This window comes from Protopterus annectens, chromosome 4.part0 (assembly GCF_019279795.1).
Source record: "Protopterus annectens isolate FY-2018-M chromosome 4.part0, PAN1.0, whole genome shotgun sequence".
Classification (NCBI taxonomy): domain Eukaryota; kingdom Metazoa; phylum Chordata; order Ceratodontiformes; family Protopteridae; genus Protopterus; species Protopterus annectens.
The window spans coordinates 1,347,638,916-1,347,658,394 of NC_056733.1; the positions used below are offsets into that span (position 1 = coordinate 1,347,638,916).

At 39.6% G+C, this 19,479-nt stretch overlaps 1 protein-coding gene across 1 annotated transcript in view; it reads right to left on the reverse strand.

Annotated features, from left to right (window-relative positions):
- The window catches only part of AFAP1L1 (actin filament associated protein 1 like 1), a 507,629-nt gene that overhangs the window by 345,171 nt on the left and 142,979 nt on the right, over positions 1-19,479 (reverse strand). Inside the window, exon 4 of the mRNA XM_044069203.1 lies at positions 15,624-15,712. Coding sequence (XP_043925138.1) covers positions 15,624-15,712 — 89 coding nt within the window. The remainder of the gene's footprint in view (positions 1-15,623; positions 15,713-19,479) is intronic.

Sequence of the window (19,479 nt, forward strand, 5' to 3'; positions counted from 1 at the left end):
AAATCTTTTACAATACATGGACAGTCAGCTGCTGATCTTTGCAGAAACTGGCTCCTTATTCATAGAGCTTCCACAAACACTAAACACTGACTCAGTTCTGCAACAATTCAAAGCAAATATTCCTGTCTGTGCAGCAGTCACCTAAGGGCTACATTCATCATCCAAACAAAGGCCTTCAATTTGGTGAGTCATAACCATACACTATTCAAACAGATGTGTCTAGGCTGTGATCGACTCTCCCTATTATGTTAAAAATTATTTCACAGCCACATTTGCTGAGTCAAGCAAAAAGCAAGGAACATCTTAAAACCACAGTTTTTCTAACTAGTTTCCAGTGGTGATTTTATTTCAGGCATCATTCTTCACTTTAAAGCACGCTTGCCACAAACCCTCTCTCACACCCCATTTGTGTACTCTAGCCCCTGTTGAGATCTGGCACTACTGATTGTTACACCAACTGCTGAATCCTACCACCCTCAACTACTGTTCTAGCCAAACAACAACAAAGCAGTCTTAATGTACTCCTCAGTCTGGATCAGGTAAAAGTTAGATATGTCAATTAACAGTCAACATATACAGATCTATCTAACATGTTATAATCTCTCACTAGGCACACAGTTCAAACGTCCTGGCATGTGTGTGTAGTCGCAGCATGACTGATGCACCTTCCAATCTTGTCATAAATTGCTCTACATTACCATGCAAGAGTGTGAAAGACAATGTTGTAAACTGTGCATGTGAATAGAAAGCAAAACGAACCCTTTGACTACTTCTATGCTTCAATCAATCACACACTGCATACATATTACGTCACGTGTGATCAGTCATACTTTGCATCTGGTACAACTGCACATAGCAGCCCTGTTTTTATGCCATTTTTGTACCATGTATATTACTGTACATGTAGAACGTTTCTCAGGCATTCCACAGAAAAAGGGATGCTTACCTCTGCTGGATGATTCCAAATAACAAATGGTGATAGAAAGGAAGAAACAAAGAAATTACATCAGAATTCAAAATACAATGTTGTCTTGCAAGTAAAGTCCACCTAGCCCCCCCAGAGGGGGGTGTGGTGGTATTCCCTTGTACCCTTAACTAACAAAACAACTCTAATGTCACTGCACCTTAAGAAATTATAATTTCCTGTGCAATGATCACAGTACAACCCAGATACAGTGATTATATAGCATCACTGCTCTGCATAACCTGCACCAAAGCATGTACAGGCACCTCAGCATTCTGTTACCTCTTCATGGCAACGACAGCAGGCATCTCAGAGCTCATCACTTCCACACCCCCCACTCACCTCCATGCCAGGAGTCTAAAAGCTAAGTTTGTTTCTCAACTAAGGTCAGTGACAGAAACAAAAGCAAAAGGCTGGCCTGCAAGAATATTCATTCCTTAGATATATGAATAAAATGGTACGGCTTGTACAGCATCACTCCCATGAGTCAAGCAAGAAGCAAAGCAGAGTATTTTAACATCCCCAGGAATGACATTACACATACAATGTCTTCTGTTAAAAAAAAAAAAAAAAAAAAACTAGCATCGATGTAGTTCACTTATTTGCGTTATAAGAGATCTGGGAACACAGGTTGACAGCAACCTTTCTTTTGACCATCACATTGCCACTGTGGTTAGAAAGTCCTTCTATGTGGCACATCTCATTACTAAGGGTTTTGTAATCATGAAACCTACACTAACCATACACCACACACATATACACAAACCTCCCCCCACACACACAAACACACAAACCTACACTACATACAAGTGTGCCCCCCACACCCCCTACTTAAATATACTAACTCCAAGGTTGCACTACACAAACACACGAAAACACCACTACACAAGCTACATTCCCCTTGCACACACATCACAGTAACAAAATACACTGATACACACTAAAGCCCCTAACCAAAACCCTTACACATAAATACTTACCTGAACTGCCAGCTATCCATTCACAAACCACAACAGCAGAAGCGCTACTTCAACATCTCCGGACTTTGAGATTTTGAAATTCGCATTTCTGGGTTTCGGGATTCTAAGCTTTTGGCTTTATAATCTCGAGATTCTGAAATTCAGGATTTCAGGATTTTGGGATTATAAAGTTAACCCAATCACACACATACACACAAACTCAAGCAGACATGCACACATACATATAGATATAGTGTGTGTGTGCGCATACAAAGAGATGCAGAGACAGAGAGAGACAGTGTCTCCCACATACAGTGAAACTCAGATGAGCACTTACAAACACACACACACACACACACACACACACACACACACACACACACACACACACACACACACACACACACACACACACACACACACCCATTGTGACTGGGATGGATGATGAAGTGTCTGAAAAGTTAGAGCTTGAAGTTAACCTAACTTTAGGAAAAGCAATACAGACAGTCATGGAAGTTATGTATTTTTTATGTCGGGCACCAAAATTACACACATTTTGCTTTCATCTACATGTCCGGAATTATTTAAATGAAAAATTGGAAACCCTGACTGTGAGGCATGAACTGGATGGTCTTATACATCACAGAAATGGCAATATCCTCTAAAAAGGATTACCACAGCGAGTACAACTCCAACAAAATACAAGTGACTCACAGCACCATCATTTAGGATACCTAGGTTGTGTCAAACTATAATGACCCAATCTCCACATAGGGAGGAGGACTGACAGAGTGAAAAACAATCACATTAGTACTACAATCCCTTTGATACTCATTGTGGGTTACAAGAAATTAAAATAATCTAAGAAAGATTTACCTATTTATTTAGATTTGTTAACTGTGGTAAAAGACTTATCCACAATGGACCAATTGTTAGCTACAACCCAGAAATAATTAAACATATCCTCAAGTTATAATCTTAAGGAGTTATGCGTACAGATGTTAAATGGTCAGAACTTTTGTAAATTTTAATACTGCAAAAAAAAAAAAAATACACATTTCCAAAGATAAAAAATGTGATAAAAATCATAACAATGGCTAGATGGTATACAGTGGATATAAAAAGTATACACACCCCTGTTAAAATGCCAGGTTTTTGTGACATAAAAAATGAGACCACAATAAATCATTTCAAAACTTTTCCCACCTTTAATGTGGCCTAGAACCTGTAAAATTCAATTGAAAAACAAACAAATCTGTTAGGAGAAAAATATAAAAAATAAAAAAATGTACAATGAGCTGGCTGCATAAGTGTGAACACCCTTAAACTAATACTTTGTTGAAGAACCTTTTGATTTAATTACAGCATTCAGTCTTCTTGGATATGAGTCTATCAGCATAGCACATCTTCACTTGGCAATATTTGCATGCAAAAGCACTCCAAAACTGTCAGATTGCAAGGGCATCTCTTGTGCATAGCTCTGTTCAGGTCACCCCACAGATTTTCTATTTGATTTAGGTCTGGTCTCTGGCTGGGCCATTCCAAAACTTTAGTTTTCTTATGGTGAAGCCATTCTTTTGTTGATCTGGATGTATGCTTGGGGTCATTGTCATGTTGAAAGGTGAAATTCCTCTTCATCTTCAGCTTTCTAGCAGACGCCTGAAGGTTTTGGGGCAAATGTGACTAGTATTTGGAACTGTTCATAATTCCCTCCACCTTGACTAAAGCCCCAGTTCCAGCTGAAGAAAAGCAACCCCAAAACATGATACTGCCACCATCATGCTTCACCATGGGGATGGTGTTCTTTTGGTGATGCAAAGTGTTGTTTTTGCGCCAAACGTACCTTTTGGAATTGTGGCCAAAAAGTTCAAACCTGGTCTCATCTGACCGTAACACATTTTCCCACATGCTTTTGGGACTTGATGTATTGTTTTTTCAAATTGTAGGTGGGGCTGGATGTTTTTCTGTGTAAGAAAAGGCTTCAGTCTTGCAACCCTACCCCATAGGCCAGACATATGGAGAATACAGGAGATTGTTGTCACATGTAGTACACAACCAGTATTTGCCAGGAATTCCTGCAGCTCCTTCAGTGCTGCTGTAGGTCTCTTGGCAGCCTCCCTGACCAGTTTTCATCTTGTCTTTTCATCAATTTTGGAGGGACGTCCAGTTCTTTGCAATGTCACTGTTGTCCTATATTTTCTCCACTTTTTGATTACTTGTTTTCACTGTGTTCCATGGTATAACCAATGCGTACAAATTTTTTTGTATCCTTCGCCTGACTGATACCTTTCAACAATAAGATCCCTTTGATGCTTTGTAAGCTCTCTGCGAACCATGGCTTTTGCTGTAGCAGGCAACTGAGTATCTCTAAGGAAAATCCTACTAGGACAGCTGAACTTTATTTGGGGTTAATCATAGGTTCATAGGTAGGTACTAGGCTATCGGCCCAAGGGCCTATGTAAGCCTAGCCAGCAAGGTTCCATAGCTTAGTCTCTTTAACTGATGGCAAGTGTGTACCCAAGAAGACTGAATGCTGTAATTAAATCAAAACGTGCTTCAACAAAGTATTAGTTTAAGGGTGTGCACACTTATGCAACCAGCTCATTGTAAGTTTTTTTATTTTTCCCCTAACAGATTTGTTTGTTTTTCAATTGAATTGTACAGGTTACAGGTCACATTAAAGGTGGGACAAGTTTTGAAATGATTTATTGTGGTCTCACTTTTTAATATCACAAAAACCTGGCATTTTAACAGAGGTGAGTACACTTTTTGTATCCAGTGTATGTAAGACATCATAAACATACACATTATTTGCAGTAGTAGAATAGAAGCGGTCAGGAAATTATGAAAATAAATTATAGTTTGATTCTGGTAAACCTAAACTCTCTGTGGGATTAAGTAAAATCAGTTTTACTGAAGCATGTGCAACTGTCCCTATCCTGGAAGCATTTTAGATGATTTTTTTTTTTAATTCAACATAAAAATGATATTTTGTAATGTGATTAATGAGACTTGTCTCGTACTTTGGGGTCAAAAATACAACATTTGGAGTGATTCTAAGAAAGTCTAGGAAATGCTCAGAATGACTGGTGCATCGGTAGTAAACAGAATCACTAAGAACACGTTTTTCAGTTTTAGCCTGGAATTTTCCTTAAAAAGCAACAACAACAAAAAACAAGTTTTCTGCAATTCACTTGTTTCCCTGTTTCAGTCATCGAACATGTTTTGGGCAAAACACGATTTCTCAGCTGTACAAGCCAAGGAGAATAGCAAGAAACTCCTGATGAACAGAGCAATATGTCTAGTTGAACCTCAAGGAGTTCTTTGCATCCCTACTCCTATAACCTATTTTTCTGTCTTAATTTTATCATGAGTTTCAAACTGCTTTTTACATTATCAACAGACATGATGGTTAAGTGGTTTACTTATTTATTTATTCATTCATTCATTTATTTCTTGACATGCAGTCTCCATCATCTCATGTTGATCCTTTGTCAGAAAAAAGAAAATATTATTTAGGTAGTATATATGAGGAGATATTTTTTTCAGATTATAGGACTGAAGGACCTTTAAACAGAACTTGCATACATGCACCCTCCAAAAATAGTAGACATGTTCTAAGTAATCGTGTCAGCTGATCTTCATGGGGAGTCATCTGTGGTTGGTGCATTTTGTTACTTCCTACTAGTACCTTGTCACATAAAAGAGAAGGAAGTTTTTATGGGGTGGGGGTCTGAGGACTTGCAATACAGTCTTCCAGAAAAGGTAACTAACTGCCAAAACACAGTCTTCCAGAGGTCTCAAATGTTGGACCCCATGGAGGAACTGTTTTGCTGACAACGAGGAATAGAGAAAGGGGTACCATGGCAGAAATGCTGATGTGGTTAAGCAGGAATTTTGACTGAGGCATAAGACAGCCCTGTTTTATACAGGTCTGACAAGTATGTGAGGATCAAGGACATAGGTGTTGCTTTTAAGTCATGGCCTCTTGAGTCACCAAAGGAGTTTGTTTTCCCAGCCTCTCTCAGAATGGAAAGCATGTCCTCTGAAAAAATAATGGGCCTGTAGGAGATGAGAGCCAAGTCATCCAAGATGTCAGCATTATAATTCTCTGGTTGAGAAGAATAAGTGACCAAGTGACCCCTTCTTCTATGTTGAGAGGTTCATGCACTGAAGCAAAAGGATCAATGCTGACCTTACCAAGCTTATTAAAAGTAAGAAGCAATGTTGCCTGCACCAAAGGTGTACTCTAGGCAGCATTTTGGCCTGTTCTCCTTACCTTCTACAAGACCCTGGGGATTAAGGGCATGGAGGAAAGGCATAAAGGGACAGACATGCCCAGGTAATGGACATGGTAATGTCCAGGCCCCCAACCTGCTGCAAAATTTCCTGAGCTGTTTGTTTTCTGGAAAAGCCAAAAGGTTTTTTTTCTGGAACACTCCACTGTGGAGCTAAAGCCAGAATTTCATCCTTTAACATCCACTTATACAAGTCTATTTCTGCCCTACTCAGTCTTTTAAAGCATTTTCCTAAGACAGGATGAGAGAGTTCCTGAGGGTTAGCCTTGGCTCCTGAGCCAGACATCATGTTTTTACAGGTAAACATAGAAGGTAAGAGTCTGTTTCTCCTTGTTTGATTATGAACCACATCACTGTGGTGCTGTCTGTCAGGATGTACAGAATCCCCTGCTGCTAAACAATTTTAAATGTACTGAATCCTAGAATGCCTGGTGTCATCGGTTTTATGCTGATGTGTCCTTTTCTGAAGTTCTTATCCCAAGCCACTTGGACGTTCAGCTTCCTCACATGTGCACTCTAAGCTATGTTCAAGGTTAGTGTAGTGAGCGTCTGTGTGCCTAGACTTTACATTTGAAAGACAGACCCAGACTGAAGTGTACCTGATGAATCCACCATAGCATCCATTTTGATGCAGTGTATTAGTGGAATAAGGCACTGTAGGAACTGAGCATTCTGGAACCACCAGCTTCTTAAGTAACAGTTCAGCTTCCTCCTGTGGAACCTTGCAAGAGGACACCATTAAAACTGAAGAAGCCAAGTACTCCAGCAGTCACGAGGACTACTCTCCCTGTAGTACAACTCTGGTTTACTATTGTCTGGATGTATTTCAAACGAAATGGCACTTTGTATTGGAGAGAAATGCTTTTTGTTGCTTTGTGCCCAGCAGGCCCCCCAGAAGTATGGCCTCTATCACAGAACCAGATGGGACTTTTTTAGGTTTATAGAGATGCCTGGGATTGTAAGGACGTCAATATAAACTGCATTCTGTAATTTCTTTAGGGAGGCTGCCTGAATGAGACAGTCATCCAAGTACAGGTAGATATGAACGCCTCTTTTTCTTCAGGAGGCAATCAGTGAAACCAGACACTCTGTAAATAGCCTGGGTGAAGTAGGCAAACCAAAGGGCTAGGAAGTTGACTGGTAATGGAAACCCCCTGATTCACATCTGAGGACACATCGGTCCACCTAAGCTACAGGTACATGAAGGCAGGTGTCCTTTAGGTCTAGGATGACAATGTAGGCTTGTAAGAAGAGCAGACACAGAAGACCTTGCAATGTTAACATCTTGAATTTTGGGACTTTACAGAAACTGTTTAGTTCTGGCAAACTCAAAATGGGCCTCTGTGTTTCTTCTTTTCTTAGGAGGAATGGTGTGGAGTACATACCTGTGCTTTCTTCTCCTGGTATTCATTCTATGGTGCAATGTGATAAAAGTTTTTATAACAGGATGAAATACCAGGTTTCATTGGTTCATAGGGAAGGTAGATACCTGAGAAATTTAGTGTATTTTCAAAATGTATCCTGTGTCCATGTCATACAATGTGTGAAATACCCACTTGTCCTGAATAATGGGCTCTCACTGCATCACAAAAAGGACTAAGCAACTCCCATTATAATTTGACAAGGAAGGGACATAGGGGAGACTGAAGATGGGGCTAACTGTGGAGTTACTAGAGTGGCAGGAGTGATAAGACAAGTCACACCTGTTTTCTTTCTCTCAGCCTCAGGAATGAGGGCCCCCTGGCTTCCTCTTATGGGCTGCTTGTCATTTCATCTTGTGCAGCCTTTCTTTTTCTTTGTTAGCTTCCCTTTGTCTTGGGGAGGTTAGCTAGCTTTTTGTGAAGTAGTTAATCCTATACCATGGAATGGAGGAATGAAAATGCTGTTTAACAAAGTACACAGTCTTTCCTTTCTCCTTCAGGCTCCTAAATACATTTTTTTTTCAAGAAATCCAAAGAAGAGCTCTTTATCCAATAGGACATTAAGGAGTTCTGTGTGTATGTGGTCTGTTAGGGGTGCTGTGTTCTCAGCCAAAAATGTCTCCTTAACATTGGTCCCATAGTTGTTGCCCTGCATGATGCATCCATAGCGCCATAGACACATTTAAAGGAGTGCTTAGCAACATGGGCACGTAGGTTGTGCAAGTAAAACAATGTTCCTTTCAAGTTTTGTCTTGTATCCTCTTTACCTCCCCCTTTAGCTGGTTCTAAACAGACTCCATGTATTTCAGTACATGAGTCTGGCACGGGAGAGATAGTTGTGTGTAAAGAACCCTCCTCTGTCATGAGTAGTGGTTCCCTTGCTGAGAGAAGCAGAGTATATGGTGTCCTCAGTGTAAGGTCCACACAGAAAGGGTAGGACATTTGGTCTACCCAGGCTATTTCATCCACTTCTGAGTCACAGACATGCAAACTTGCAGGGCAAGGAGTTCCTTTTCTTTTTCAGAGGGACAGGGCCCAACACTAACTATTCTTCAGAGTTTGTTTACAGGGTTCTCAGAAATTTGGTAAAGTCCTGGGCTAAAATGAGAAATTCCTGGCTGACTTCCTCAGATGGGCATGGAGAAGAAGGCCCACCTAGAACAGGCTGCAGGAAGCCTGAGTTACCACCAAGTCAAGCAGATGCAACCTTGACTTAATAAGAGGGAATGTACACTCAGGAGTGCAGCATCTACCTTATGCTACACTGCAGTGTCAATACTGGAAAATTAATCCATGCACTTTGCATGGGAAACAAACCCCCAGACTTCTACAAGTGCTGTCTGTGCAGCCATTGATAAATTCTGTATCATCATATTTCATCCTGTAATATCTATTTTTCATAGCACTCCAGTGTTCTTCCACATCTCCTCTAATGTAGCACTACACACACACACACACACACACACACACACACACACACACACACACACACACACACACACACACACACACACACACACACACACACACACACACACACACACACACACACACACACACACACAGATGCCTGGCTGAGTAGCATAAAGGACATTATCAGTCAGCAAGCTGCAAATTACAGATTCTTTTCTCATCAGCAGGGTATCGTTTATTTATGTGTTCTGCACAATGTTTTATTACTGCACCATTTAATGATCCTTTTCTGTAAAATGATAGGGAAATTTGATTTTTACTGCTCCAAAATCCTGAATGACATGTGTCTAACCTCAAAACCCCCCACTGACATGGAGATGCACAGAATTTAGACGCCAAGCACAGAAGTGATGCTCCAAGACCACATTTCCTCGTCCCAAGCAGAACAGACAGCAACATGAAAGGCATGCTGGGCGGGATTCGCAGGAAAAACATGGTGTTAAATGAACAGTGTTTTTCTGTTACACATGTCATTTGACTTCTCTGCTTCTTCTGCAAGTCAGGATGGATTGGTAACAAAGATGAGCTGTTAGCTATAACTGACATATCAAATGTCTACTATACCTCCTCCTTTTTCTTCACAGGTCTGCCAATATCTCCTCATGCAGACCAAGTGGTGCAATTCAAAATTCTTATGTATCTTGCTTCAAAAAAAGGTAAATTGCAGGAATTCCAGCAGTGGTAATAACTTCATTAAATTTTCAGTATGTTAATGCCATATTCTACATAGTCATGACCTTTGCAAGGTCATACCCCACAAGTATGTCAGATCAAAGTATAAAATCAGCATAACTTGCGTTAGATGCATTTTTACAATCTGCTTTGCATATGTTAGAAATTAAAATACAGCCATAAATCTCTTAAAGATATACTGACAAAATTAGCACTGATACAACAGTAGTCAAATGGATTTTGTAACATTGAAACCTACAACCATAATATGTACACAGATAAAAAAATGTTGGAGGCAGTGGGGTGTCAGAAACAGCAATGTATATTCAAGTAACAGGTTGAGTGCTTACATTCGTAAGTCATGTGCAAAAAAGAAAAGAGAATGTTAGAAAATACAAAAGTGAAGAGAAAAAATAAATTAATAAAAGAGCTGCAGTAGCTATGCACAGATAAAATACGGACGAGTACCAGTTACATTTCTAGAAAGACAGGATTTGACACCCTAAAGTATTTTTCAGCTACATTTTTACTCAAGAACATAGCAGCAATACTAAGCGATCACTCACAGTAGCTAGAACCATAAGATGCCGAGCCACATATGCTTTTAAGTAGACACACTTAAAAAGGTTTTTGCCACCCTTTGCAAGCACTTAATATTCCTGTGTCAGTTCAATTTGATACATTTCAGGGTAGCTACAGCTGATGACACGGGGAAGAAGAGTTTGTTCACCACTCTACAGTTCAGTGACAGGCCACAATAATGGATGACAGGAAAAGAGTTTTTCCATCACTATCCTACAGCTGATTGACAGGTTGGGAAATGGTTTTGCATTCCCCGCAATTCACTGCGTCATGTGTGATCCAATGAATCTTAGCAGTCTCAGTCAAATGACAGAGTGCAGAAAAACACAATCTCTGTGCAGTGTTAGAGAGATAGATACTTTGTGTGTGTGTGTGTGTGTGTGTGTGTGTGTGTGTGTGTGTGTGTGTGTGTGTGTGTGTCTGTGTGTGTGTGTGTGTGTGTGTGTGTGTGTGTGTGTGTGTGTGTGTGTGTGTGTGTGTGTGTAGCTGCACGTCAGTACAACCGCACAGTCATCTTGGGAAAGTGATCAGCTATTATAATGTCATGGATCTGCTGAAGCAGAAACAAGCATATGAGAACATAAAAAAAAATAAAAAAAATAAAAGATAAGAGAGCTTTTCCTTGGCACAGTAAAGGAAAGTCTGTTTTTACAGTAGATAGACCAAATTCATAACTTGATATCATGACAGGGGTTAAGTAGATAGGAAATAAGTTCAATAGTTTTTTTCTAAATCCTTTTTGTTAAATGCACTCATTAATAATCATAAAGTGTTCTCTTTCCAGTAAACATTTTTCTTCTACACTAAATATACAAACATTCCTTTCAAACTACACAATAATGTACTCATATACACCCTCTTCATAAAGAAAGCATTATATCAATTTAGCAATCAGATACAACCTGCTATATTCCCCCTGTGGTCTGCTCACACAAACTTAAACTAAATCTCAAGTCCTGACAATGCTGTACTCATGAACCTGAAGTCTCTCTCCTAAATTCTCCATCTACTTCCACATCTCCTCCACATGAATGGGACTTGCTTCCTTTTTTCCTCCAGCATCTATACTGCACTCAACATACTTCCTTCTCCGTACAATGAAAGGAATCTGTTTTATTGAATCATCTACCCCCCTGCATACCCCTTCCCATAGCCAATCACTTCTCCCACCTTTTCACCTCTTCCCTGCACTATGTTGTCAGTATTAACATCTACATCCATACCCCCATTCTCTTCCTAACTGCCGCACCTTCGTCTCCTGTTCTTCCCTGCAAAACGTCGACATCTAACCTTTCATGTCCTTTATCCATATCCTCAACCCCCTTCCTCCTGTTTTTCACTATCATTGTTTAACTGCTCGTACTATCAATGGCTTTTTCACCCTCCTTTGTTCACTCCTGTTCTTCATCTTCCACAAAACCAAACATTCATATCACCTAATCTATCTATGGAGATTCCCAACACAACAGCACCCAGAACTCTTGTATGTCCCCCCTACTCACACCCACACACCCTCTGTCACTGTCTCTCTGTCTCTCACACACACTCTCTGTCTCACATACACACACACACACACACACACACACTCTCACACACACACACACACACACACACACACACTCTCTCTCTCTCACACACACACACACACACACACACACACACACACACACACACACACACACACACACACACACACACACACACACACACACACACACACACACACTCTCTCTCACACACACACACACACACACACACACACACACACACACACACTCTCTCTCACACACACACACACACACACACACACACACACACACACACACACACACACACACACACACACACACACACTCTCACACACACACACTCACACACACTCTCTCACACACACACACTCTCACACACACACTCTCACACACACTCTCACACACACACACACACACACACACACACTCACACACACACACACACACACACACTTTCACACACTCTCACACACGCACTTACTACTTCTACCACATAAGGCTGTAATCTGCCCCTATTTCCTTACATCACCAGGACTTATTCTTCTGACTCCAACCCTCTTTATAAACCCTTTTCAGAGTCTCACAACATCTATGAAGAACTTTCTTCTGCAGTTCATACACTTCAACTTTTTTGAAATCTCCCAATAACCCTCCCACAAACTGTGCAACTTCTTCTATTTATGTTGTTACCCATCTGTCCTGCAGCATCCCAAAACCCTCCTCTGCTACCTTCTCCCCAATTTCTTATGAATTCTTTCTATCCTACCTTTGTCCGACTCTACCCAGGCATTAACCACACTACCCTACTTCCTCTCACCTCCTGTTTTCCTTTTCCTTAAGTGTTTATAATGAGACTTCCATCTTGACCTTATAGCACTAAAATATATCCAGCTCCTCTTCTCTAAACTCCACTTGCTTAAAGCCAGACTAGTCTATGACCTCTCCACTACTGTCTGGAGACACCAAATTGTCCACAAATGTAAGGCCTTTACTGGCTCAGACTTCTAACATTATCACAAAATCATTCCTAGTTTCACTGTTTAGATCTCCACAGTTCTTCATATCTTATCCTCTTCCACAATCACTTTACACGCCAGTAGTCTTTCTACTTCCCTCTCTCTCCAGCTTTTTGCACTCTAGTCACACTTTACCTTAAACTACAGCTTTTGAGTGATCAAATGTATGCACACACTGGGATCTTGTTATGAATTCCTGCCTCTGTGCTCTGCCAACTACTTTTAAACTACCAGAGGTACAATGGAAACACATCAGCTGGCCCCTTTGGAATGGCAAAAAACAGGGTGTGACAATATGGTGGAAACAGGCTCCTACAAAGACTCTAAACTGAGTCTCAAATTTAATTTCCAAAATTACCTCAGGAGTATCTAATGCTTTAATCTGATGTCAGTACCAACCAAGTTGCCTACTGTTTAAATTCAATAAGCACCAATGTCAGTACGGTTTCACTTGCAGAAAATGACTAAACCTCACATCCCTGTACCTTGGAGTCAGTAACAAACAGCCTCAAAATTAGCTAGGCAGGGTAAATCACTCCTACAATGAGAAGAAAGTATTTGACTTTAATGATTCTGCCTTTTTCTGAATGCGCTTCTTGACTTCTTCCATTTTTGCAGCTCTACCAAATACTTGTTGCTTTTCTCTGAAGATGGGCTTTTTTCCATCAGAAAACTGGCAAGTATTGTCTTCTAAACTTTCTATACTTTTTAAAGTTTCTATCATATTTACAGCCATTTACCTTATGCTCAGTATCAGAAAAAAAAAGACCGAGTGAGTATCTTTCATGGCTCTCTACCTACCATATTCTTACATGTCAACTGACTTAGCTGCTACTGGTAAACACTGTAAAACACAAAGTAAAGACAAGCTGAAATGTGGTACTACACTGCACCCATTGCTTCCCCATTTACTGGGCCTCACCTACATTGCACTGTTTGCTTATGATTACTACATTTCTATGTATTACACTATGCACTACGTTTCACTAAAGTTAATGCTTCTGAATGTTGCATTTTATGCACACTTGTACTACTTACATTATTTTTCTTTTTGCAAATTGTTATTCTACATCATCTATACTTTCAATGTTATGCATATGAGGGTAATCTGTTTTTCCTGGTTGTATTTTGCTACTACAAGACTGGCATGGGTTGTGGTGAAAAAGGTAAAGGACCAATCCACTTACCCAATCAGCAAATGTTAAATAGATAACCCAAAACACACTTATGTGAGCAGAATGCACTAACAACTCCTACACCATAAAGGTTGCAGTACACAAAAAGAACAAAACTAATCTAGAAATTAAACACATAATGTAAAAGATACAAAGTTTAATGAGAGGTGAAAGCACTCTTGCATATTACATTTGAGAGCAACAGCCAAAAAAGAAAAATTCTAACTTTGAGGTGCAGAATTCTAAGTAAAGGGGGTATGTGGTTTAATCAATAAACAAAATATCCCCTTCTTCACAAGGCCAAGTGACTTCACACCTAGAACAGTAAAGTGCAATTAAACACAGTGAATGAGATGGTCAGGATGGAAATCAGATGTGTACAAGGACTGCATATGTAACGGTTACAACAATGACAAAAAGGAGGCAGCTAGAAAAGGTATGAAGTTTCACTGATCTGATGAGTGACATGCTGAAGGTCAGGCAATGAAGGTGAGCTGCACAGGTTACACAGGGAATGCATAACTGACGCTCAGAGAAAAGGTGAGTTAGCCAAGAAGGCCATGTATTTACACAGGGAGCATACTGTGAATGGAAGTAACCAGGATGCATTGTTGTAGAGATTGTACAGAGAATGATTTTGTTGTATGAGAAGCAATGAAAAAGTCAGTGGTCAGGATGAAATGCAAAACTGTACAAGGCTAATGAAATTAAGGAAGTTAGGATGTAAGTGGATGACCTCCCCAAATAAGGTACAAAGGTAGACACTAGAATGGGGCTCTTAGACTATACAATCAACATTTCTGTTATAGTTAAAGTGGTAACCAAGACAGTGTTTCATGCTTGTATTATTTTCAGAAAAATGGTAAAAAAGGAGGTAGCCAAAATTGGGTATCTAGAACTGTACAAAATGCTATAAGTGTATTTAGATGACCAGTGAAGAAACAGTGGCCACAATAATTTCTGCAAGACATATAAACAATGTATGATTTTTGGAAAGATGGGAAGTAAAAGGCTGAATCTTTAATCAAGTCTGTATTATATATGCAAGGAAACCACTGCTGAATTAAAATTGTGTATTTTTTTTCATCTTTTCTTAAAGAAATAAAGACACATGCACAGACAATGCATACATGGTGTTGTTGTTGTGTCTTTTGGCTTTTCCCGGTTAGGGGTCGCCACAGCGGAACTCCGGTCCGCTAATGATTGGCAGTAGATTTTTACGTGCCGAGTTGCCGGCCCTGATGCACAACATTCAACGAAGGTACGCCCATTCACACATGTCCCCCACACAGAAGATGCTCTAGCTGAGAATCAAACAGGACAACGTCTTACTGTGAGGCGACAACGCTACCGCAGCACCACCAACGCACAATGCATACACTGTGTAAGAATTTAAAACTGTACGTGTGAATATACAAGAGAGGGTGCGTGTGTGTGTGTGTGTGTGTGTGTGTGTGTGTGTGTGTGTGTGTGTGTGTGTGTGTGTGTGTGTGTCTGGAGTATGTTTTTACACTATATGACAACTGGAACTTACTGTTTTAGTCTGCACGGTTTCTGAATCGGGAGTCTCACTGTCATCTTTACTTTCTTCTGACATGTCTTTAAGGTCCCGCAGGTCACAGTCTAGAATGAAAGAATAGTTTATAGCACCACAGAGAGTTGAATCAGGTTAACTTTCTGAATAAGATCATATACTATATATATTGCCTAAGACTGTGCAGTGTCCACAATGCAGTTCACTTCAGATTAGTTAAATGTTTTGTGCCCACAACTTCACTGTCAAAAAGAAACACCAATGTTCTGAAAGCTCAAAATACATGTGAAGGGAAGCCATTAGATGAAATACTCCGTGCATCATTAATTAGCTACATCAAAATGAAGTATGCAAATCTTAACTTCTGTTCAGTTTTACATTGTTTTAAAATCACACACACACACACACACACACACACACACACACACACACACACACACACACACACACACACACACACACACACGACTGTTTTCATCAATGATTATATTTTTTTTTTAAATGAAAGATAAATATAAACAAAAGCCAATGTGTTTGAACACAAAACCTGTAAATGGCTTATTCTAAAACAAGAGTGTAGGACAGTCTTCTGAAGATAAGGAACACAAGTATTGCATTTCTAATTTCTAAGCAGTTTTATTTTTAAGAGTTTAGTAGAATATGTCTGGTATGTAGAGCTGTGGTCTACATTCACTGTCACAGTCATTGTACAACAAAGAAAGATGGATTTACTTTCGTGTAGCTATAATGTTTTTATTTGGTTCTGAGCTCATCGGCTAGTCCTGTTTCTAGACTCGAAACATGACTTTATATCATAAAACTCATTTTGTGTTAAAAAATCCCTCCTTACAAGATGAATAAGGACAGCAACAGAAGGCTGAAGCTAAACAAATCCCATATGGCTAAAACAACCAATGCCATAAGAACGAGAACAGCACATCAGTCTTTCCCCACGCCGATGAGATAAGCCACTGTGGCTCCCTGGTAAATTACACATTCCAAAAGGCAGGCTGTCCATAAAATGACTCTGAATGCTTATATCACTCAAAACAATCTTCCAAACAGCATCAGAATATGCACATATTTGTGCTTATTTTCTCTGTATTGTTTGTGCTTATTTTCTCTGTATTCTTTTACTAACATTTAATAACTGATAATCATCCAAGAAATGTCACAAAAAAGAAAGGTTAATACTAAAGAATAATGAACTATGCTTGCAGAATATATAATCTGAATATAGGTGACAAAAAGCTGTTAGTCAGATGGGGCATTTGGGGACAGTTATTAGCACAGGACTGTGATTTTTGCAGTGCAGGATAGCATATTACGGGGCAATTAACCCTACTTCTGAAACAAGTTTAGCATGCATTTGTGTGTCCAATTTCAGGACTCAGCACTGGCAACAAACACTACAAACCACCACAAAATGAAAGCTATCAACTGTAACACTATTACTCTATCCCTAACCCACAAAGCCACGTTAAGCTGCACACATGCATAGCTCTAACACAACAAAACACTCGATAATCTGATGTTCGATGTCTCCTGACACTGATAAAGAGAGTGTTTGACTAAATATGCCAGCATTATACTTTAGACCAAATAAGCAAAGTATAATGCACCCATAGATATATGTGTGTGTGTGTGTGTGTGTGTGTGTGTGTGTGTGTGTGTGTGTGTGTGTGTGAATATATATATATATATATATATATATATATATATATATATATATATATGTGTGTGTGTGTGTGAATGTGTGGATCTAGGACAGCTGATCGAAAGACCAACTGTCCGAATCCAACCCTACCGAACACCGTTTACCGAAACTGCTTTCACCAAAAAAGCAGTTTCAGTAAACGGAACACACACACACATACACAAAAACAAAAAAAAACCACATACACCATGTTTATGCAGGGGGACTTTGCCCTCCTGCACCCGCCAGCCCCCTCCCACTTTTATATTCTCACTCCGAGATCGCACTACAGTGGGGATAAGGGAATATTCCCTTATGCCCACTGTAGTCCGATCTTGCCCACTACCACTTCCCCCGATTCCCTGTACTTTTACGAAAGTTTTGCAAAAGCACTTTTTTCGTTAAAAAGTGCTTTTGTGAAACTGTGACAGCTCGTTTCACTTTCAGTGAAACAGTCATTCGGTAGACTGTCCTAGACCCATATATATATATATATATATATATATATATATATATATGGGTGGGTGTGTGTGTATATATATATATATATATATATATATATATATATATATATATGTGTGTGTGTGTGTGTGTGTGTGTATACATATATATATATATATATATATATATATATATATATATATATATATATATATATATATGTATGCATGTATTTATATATACATTACACACATGCACGTGTATGAGTATTTATATAAATCGACAACCAACATCAATCCTAACTAATCAAAACTCAACTAACCTAGAAACGAAAAAAAAATGCATAAACGCTATTTTCTTCAGGGGAGCAAGAGGCCTTGCACACCTCACACACCCATTGCTAATTACTGCAGTACAGTGAGAAAAAGACATATGCCAATCACTGGTGTACCACTATTAAAAAGGTTGTGTAAAAAATTTAATTTCAGCCACTGCAAGGATTCTGCAATGCAGTGAGTACAATGCCTGTTGCACCCAACAAAATAAAATACTTTCTATCCCCAGACTTTCTTTTTTGCAAGTTCTCCTTATGCATCTTGCTTCTTCAAAACACAGGCATATTACTTCCTCAAAAGATTCCTATACCTAATTGCCAGCAATGTAACATCAGTTCAACTTCAACGAACTGAACTAGCATTTTTTTACATTTGAATAATGAAATTTCTACCAAATTACGTGTTTTACATCACTGATCATGCAATGCTGCACTAAAGAATGAGTTCAAACCACTGAAGAGCACTTCATCCACTCTTCTGCATGAAACCGGGTTACAGTAATTCTATTGGCAGTACCGTGCAATTAGTTTGGTGGGGTTGACTTTGACAGAAATACCAATGTGGGCGGGGGCAGTCCATTCCACTTATACAGTGGTTGCATTCCCAACTGTGCTGCAAATGCATTGTACCTGTACAATTAGCCAGACCCTAACAGAGAAATGGAGGTTGGTATGTAGCAGCCACTGTCGGGTGCACTTATCTTAGGGAGGAAGGAACTCCTGATGGAGCACTGGCTTGTTGTGAATGCAATGCAGTCAAAAGGGAAATGGTAGGTAAGCATGCAAGTTAAGTGAGGGAACACAGCATGCATCTCCTAAGTCATGCACACAGGTGTGCATACGTTTTCACAGACCTTGCACCACAGTATGTGGTGGTCTACCTTTGTTAAGATAGAAAGCCACTCATTGCTCTAACACCACGTATGACATTTCATGCCCCAATGCTCTTCTTCATCCCAATAAGGGGCCAAAATAAACCACACCAAAAAAGAAAGATGATATACAGGAGCAAGTGAATGTGGTATTACGAGCCAGAAATACAAATACCAGCAGCAAGGTGAGTGCGCATCCTGGGAGATAAAGTGCTACAATTTCTGGGTAAAAAAATATCAACACAAGATGAAAGGAGAACGTCAATTCACAAAAAGCTTATCTAAAGTAAGAGCCTCACTCAATGTGATCTTCAACCATCTCCAGGAGTGTAGTCAAACAGCATGTCAGTTTGATAAAACAGAAAGAACATGGTACATCAGGCAATGAGAAGCATACAATTATCTATAAACTAAACTGGTGATCATTCGTCAGGAAATCTAAGAGAATCTAGGTGGTTACAGAACAGACAGCGAGTCTCTATATGGCTACACTACTTAGGCAGAGAGTTCAGA